This window comes from Tachyglossus aculeatus, chromosome 4 (assembly GCF_015852505.1).
Source record: "Tachyglossus aculeatus isolate mTacAcu1 chromosome 4, mTacAcu1.pri, whole genome shotgun sequence".
NCBI lineage: Eukaryota > Metazoa > Chordata > Mammalia > Monotremata > Tachyglossidae > Tachyglossus > Tachyglossus aculeatus.
The window spans coordinates 22217609-22223608 of record NC_052069.1 but is presented as its reverse complement, the minus strand read 5'-3'; the positions used below and the strand labels follow the sequence as shown (position 1 = coordinate 22223608).

The 6000-nt window shown below is 44.2% G+C and overlaps 1 protein-coding gene across 1 annotated transcript in view; it reads right to left on the bottom strand.

Moving 5' to 3' along the window:
• Positions 1–1346: 1346 nt before the first annotated feature.
• Positions 1347–6000, bottom strand: part of CTH (cystathionine gamma-lyase) — a 43082-nt gene continuing 38428 nt past the window's right edge. The window contains exons 11-12 of the mRNA XM_038745942.1: positions 3975–4113; positions 1347–1869 (exon numbers count right to left, since the gene is read on the bottom strand). Coding sequence (XP_038601870.1) covers positions 1843–1869; positions 3975–4113 — 166 coding nt within the window. The 3' untranslated portion in view covers positions 1347–1842. The remainder of the gene's footprint in view (positions 1870–3974; positions 4114–6000) is intronic.

The window sequence follows — 6000 nt, the reverse complement described above, 5'->3', positions numbered from 1 at the left end:
CATCAGTCTCCTCTTTGATCTCCCATCCTCATGTCTCTCCCCACTTCAATCCATACTTCATGCTGCTGCCCGGGTTGTCTTTGTCCAGAAATGCTCTGGGCATGTTACTCCCCTCCTCAAAAATCCCCAGTGGCTACCAATCTGTGCATCAGGCAGAAACTCCTCACCCTGGGCTTCAAGGCTGTCCATCACCTCGCCCCCTCCTACCTCACCTCCCTTCTCTCCTTCTCCAGCCCAGCCCGCACCCTCCGCTCCTCTGCCGCTAATCTCCTCACTGTGCCTCGTTCTCGCCTGTCCCGCCGTCCACATCGTCCCCCGGCCCTCCCTCTGCCAATCCGCCAAGCTAGCTCTCTTCCTCGCTTCAAGGCCCTACTGAGAGCTCACCTCCTCCAGGAGGCCTTCCCGGACTGAGCCCCCTCCTTCCTCTCCCCCCTCCATCCCCCGTCTTACCTCCTTCCCTTCCCCACAGCACCTGTATATATGTTTATGTTTGTACATATTTATTACTCTATTTTACTTGTACATATCTATTCTATTTTATTTTGTTAGTGTGTTTGGTTTTGTTCTCTGTCTCCCCCTTCTAGACTGTGAGCCCACTGTTGGGTAAGGACTGTCTCTATATGTTGCCAACTTGTACTTCCCAAGCGCTTAGTACAGTGCTCTGCACACAGTAAGCGCTCAATAAATGCGATTAATTGATTGACGGAGCCAGAATTTGAACCCATGACCTCTGACTCCAAAGCCCGTGCTCTTTCCACTGAGCCATGCTGCTTCTCTAATCCCGACTCTGCCATGTGTCTGCTGTGTGACCTTGGACAAGTCACTTTCTCTTACATACATAACCATAATTTATTAATATTAATGTCTATCTCCTCTTCTAGACCATAAGCCCATTGTGGACAAGGAATGTTTCTACCAATTTTGTTAAACTGCACTCTTCCAAGAGCTTAGTATAGTGCTCTGCCTACAGTAAGCACTCAATAAATATGATTGATTGATCAATAAGTCCTAAGGAAAAGAGAACAGGCAGGGGATATCTCAGTCACCTCCCATGCAATGACACTCTCCCTCCAACCTTGTAGATTGAGGCTAATGTTTATCAACTCCCCTCCCTTCCTAAGAGTTGAATTCTCAACTCAATTGATTTTATGGAAAATGCTATTTTATGGAGAGTGCAGATGAACAAAATCTTAATAATGTAACTTCCTGATGATCAAGACAAATGACAACATTTTATCTCTACTGCTACACACAACAGGGCAACGAATACAAAACGAGGTACACTTGCTAAGAATGTTTGTTAATAAAAATACATTTTTATTTTTAGAAATGCCACTGAAAACTGCTTGTATCACAGTATTTAATTCAAGTATTTGATTTTTGGTTTAATTTTATGAGAGTGAAATATACTTAGCTGCTCTGAGTGATACATTTAAGTCTAAAGAAAGGTTATTCTAAAATCCAAATTACTTCAAAGACTATCAAATTACCTTCATGCCGGAATAACATGTAAATGTCAAAAAAATGAATCACACGGCTTGAAAAATGAACAAAATGCTACGGAGGAGGTTATTCCTTCGCCTCCAATAAACAAATGCATAACCCGCTACCCAACTGACAGTTGATCTGAAAATCCAAAATACCAGGTAAATAAGAATTTTGAACAGTGAATTTGAGTCATTAAAGATTAGAGACATGGAAGGTAGTGAGGGGTCTGAGAGTGAACAGAACCATTGTACATCTTGAATGCAAATCCTTCGATGCTCATTTCGGGTCTTCTCAACAATCTTCTGGACATTTGAGCTTTGCAGGAATCAGCTTTAAATTACAGGTTCCCAAATCCTAGTTCCGATTAGTATACTGAGGGTGCTAGATTAACACAGAATAAAGTTAGGCTGTGACTGCAGGCCGAGTATTTCAAACTACCTAAAATATTCTACAACGACAGAGGAGTTCGCTAATTATCTCCCTTCTTCCTCGCCCATTTCCTTTAACTTCTGCTTCCCAGCACTCCCCATCACTCCAACTGGATGACCCCTTTCCCCACTTTTTCCCTCCACCCCAAGGGAAGTCGGGAAAGGTGGCGGGTACAAAAAGGGACAGTGAGCCTGAGGACATTGGCTAGAAGAAAACTGGGGAGCAGAAACTATGTTTTTCATAAAAGCAGGTATCCAAATAGCTGTACAATCTGGCCTACTTGGGAGTGTATTGCTAAAAAGAGAAGCAGCGTGGCTCAGTGGAAAGAGCCCCGGCTTTGGAGTCAGAGGTTGTGGGTTCAAATCCCGGCTCCGCCAGTTGTCAGCTGTGTGACTTTGGGCAAGTCACTTCTCTGGGCCTCAGTTACCTCATCTGGAAAAATGGGGATGAAGACTGTGAGCCCCCCGTGGGACAACCTGATCACCTTGTAATCTCCCCAGCGCTTAGAACAGTGCTTTGCACATAGTAAGTGCTTAATAAATGCCATCATTATTATTATTATTATTATTATTAAAAAGGTCACAGAAGCTATATTGCTTGAAAACCTTTGGGTCCAGGTGTCCTAAATCAAGGGGAAGAGCAAAAACCTCGGGGCAATTTCAGTAATGTAATTACTGAATATAGAGAAGCAGCGTGGCTCAGTGGGAAGAGCCCGGGCTTTGGAGTCAGAGGTCATGGGTTCGAATTCCGACTCCACCACAAGTCTGCTGTGTAACCTTGGGCAAGTCACTTAACTTCTCTGAGCCTCAGTTACCCCATCTGTAAAAATGGGGATTAAGACTGTGAGCCCTACGTGGGACAACTTGATCACATCGCATTCCCCCAGCGCTTAGAACAGTGCTTTGCACGTAGTAAGCGCTTAACAAATGCCATTATTATTATTATTATTATTATTATTATTAATGTCTGTCTCCCCCTCTAGACTGTGGACAGGGTAAATGACTGCTGTCTTCAACTTTTTTTTTTTTAGTGGTATCTATTAAGCCCTTACTCTGTGTCAGGCAGTGTATAAAGTGTTAGGGCAGATAGACTTTAATTAGGTTGGACACACTCCCTGTTCTACAATGGGACTCGCAGTCTTAATCCCCATTTTACAGATGAGGTAACCGAGGCCCAGAGAAATTAAGTGTCTTGCCCCAGGTCACACAGCAGACAAGTGGCGGGGCCGGGATTACAACCTAGGTCCTTCTGACACCCAGGTCCACACTCTATCCTCTAGTTCACACTGCTTCTCGGCTGTTTACTCTGACGGCTTCTTCCCCACTTCTTTCAAACATGCTCTCCCGAGTGCTAAATACAGCACTCTGCACATAGAAGCAGCGTGGTTCAGTGGAAAGAGCATGGGCTTGCGAGTCAGGTCATGGGTTCTAAACCTGGCTCCGCCACATGTCTGCTGGGTGACCGTGGGCAAATCACTTCACTTCTCTGAGCCTCAGTTACCTCATCTGTAAAATGGGGATTAAGACTGTGAGCCCCACAGTGGGACAACTTGATCACCTTGTATTTCCCCCTGAGCTTAGAACAGTGCTTTGCACATAGTAAGCACTTAACAAATGCCATCATTATTATTAAGCACTCAATAAATATACTGATGATGATGACGAAGGGCAGGCTCCCGTCCCTAGGATTCCCACCCCTGGGATGCAGGGAAGGGCGGCAGTACCCACTGCTCTCAATTTGTCATCCCCAGATGACCTCGGGCTAGTCACTGCACTTTTCTGTGCCTCAGCAACCTCATCTGGAAAATGGGGATTAAGACTATGAGCCCCACCTGGGACAGGAATGTGTCCAATCTGATTAGCTTGTATCTACCCCAGCACTTAGAACAGTGCTTGACACACAGCAATCACTTAACAAACGCCATCATTATTACACTGATTTCTAAGTACTTGACACCTGACCATCGACCGGTCCACTGATTTCATTTACTGAAATCATTCCCAGTGGGGAGCAGTGGAAATCACGCATGGGAAGGTCGAGGATCTCATTTAACTTACCGCTGCCTTCAAGGCTTGATCTAGATCTTCCAGTAAATCTTCAGAATCCTCCAAGCCCACAGACAGGCGGATGAGCGTCTCACTGATTCCTAGGGCATCTCTGTCCTCTTTAGGAACGGAGGCATGAGTCATGATCGCCCTGGGGAAGCAATGGGTGGATTAATGACGATTACACTTCCTTGATGCCACTCCCTGCCCCTAAAAGGATCTTCTCCCCCACAGATAGTAAAAATAATATTATCTGTGGCATTGGTTAAGTGCTTACTATGTGCCAGCCACTATACTAAGCGCTGGGGTAGATAACTACAAGTAAATATGTACAAGTAAAATGAATGAATGAATGTTGCGCTGTATCATCATCAATCGTATTTATTGAGCGCTTACTATGTGCAGAGCACTGTACTAAGCGCTTGGGAAGTACAAATTGGCAACATATAGAGACAGTCCCTACCCAACAGTGGGCTCACAGTCTAAAAGTCCTAAGTGCTGAGTACATTGCTCTACACACAGAAAGTGCTCAATAAATACCATTGGTTGATTGATTTGGAGCGATGCAGGAATCCAATACGCTTAATTACGCAAGATTCCCTTAATGTTGCTATGGACGGGCCCAGAGAGCCGATGCTAAGCACTCACCTCCCTATCCCCCCCGCCCTCCCTCCTTCCCCTCCCCACAGCACCTGTATATATGTTTGTACAGATTTATTACTCTATTTTACTTGTACATATTTACTATTCTATTTTGTTAATGATGTGCATCTAGCTTTAATTCTTATTTGTTCTGACTTGACACCTGTCCACATGTTTTGTTTTGTTGTCTGTCTCCCCCTTCTAGACTGTGAGCCCATTGTTGGGTAGGGACCATCTCTATATGTTGCCAACTTGTACTTCCCAAGCGCTTGGTGCAGTGCTCTGCACACAGTAAGCGCTCAATAAATACGATTGAATGAATGAATTCAATGCCAGAGACAAGTAATTTTCCTGAAGAAACATGGGCCGTACAGGTGAGGATAGTATGTTAATCATAAAAATAAAATCTGAAATTTAATGCTAACTTTACAAAAAAAACACAACAAAACCAACCCCCAAAACTGATAATTATCCCCACCTAGCTCACTTAAACACTCAGTTCTGCTTTTGCACTCATTTTCCCTAGTTATTTTGGCTTGGCCACTGTTAGACAATTACAAATATTAAATTTATATCTCCTCCACCCTATTAATCCACATGCATATATATGGTAGTAGGGTGTGTGTGCACATATATGTTTATGCGCGTATTCACACACATTATTACCTCTTTGTATTGTTAGGAACTGTTAGCCTAGATGACTCCATTTTGCTCAAGGACTTGGCCTAAGTGACTCCATTTTGACCAAGGACTACCTCTTGTCAATATTGAGCAAGAAGTTCCTATAAATAAGACATCTTATCAGGAGTTCCTGCTCAAGCAAACCGAGTGAACAGGACGTTGCTGTTAACTGTTACATTCCCTGTGAGTGTGATTGTTTGAAGCTGTAATAAAGGTCTGCAGTGGGAGATGGGATCGGGGCTGTTTGTCACTCGTACCCCACTGGGGTGAACGGACTACTTGGAACATCACATTTCCAACAGTATACACACACAAACACACACACACACACACACACACACACACACACACACACTCCCTTATCACCTCTCTATGTGTGTATGCACACACACACACACACACCTATCCTTCCTTCATAATTGAAGAAAGCACCACAGACAATGAAGCTCACCTATGAGTGCATGTGTGACTGAAAAGGTCAATGTGGGATACACAGCCCCGGGTCACACTGGGCACACAAAAAGGTTGCCCAATCATATTTGCCACAGGGTGGGAAGTTTGTTTGGAGTCAAAATGCCGCAGGGTTGGAAGAAACGTTTTCACGGAGCAGCATCGGACACAGTGAGTACACTGTAATATTTCCTTAAGCTGGGGTTTCTCAAGAATGCTACCCCTACATCACAGGTGAACTGCTCATATTTTTAAACCCGAAAAA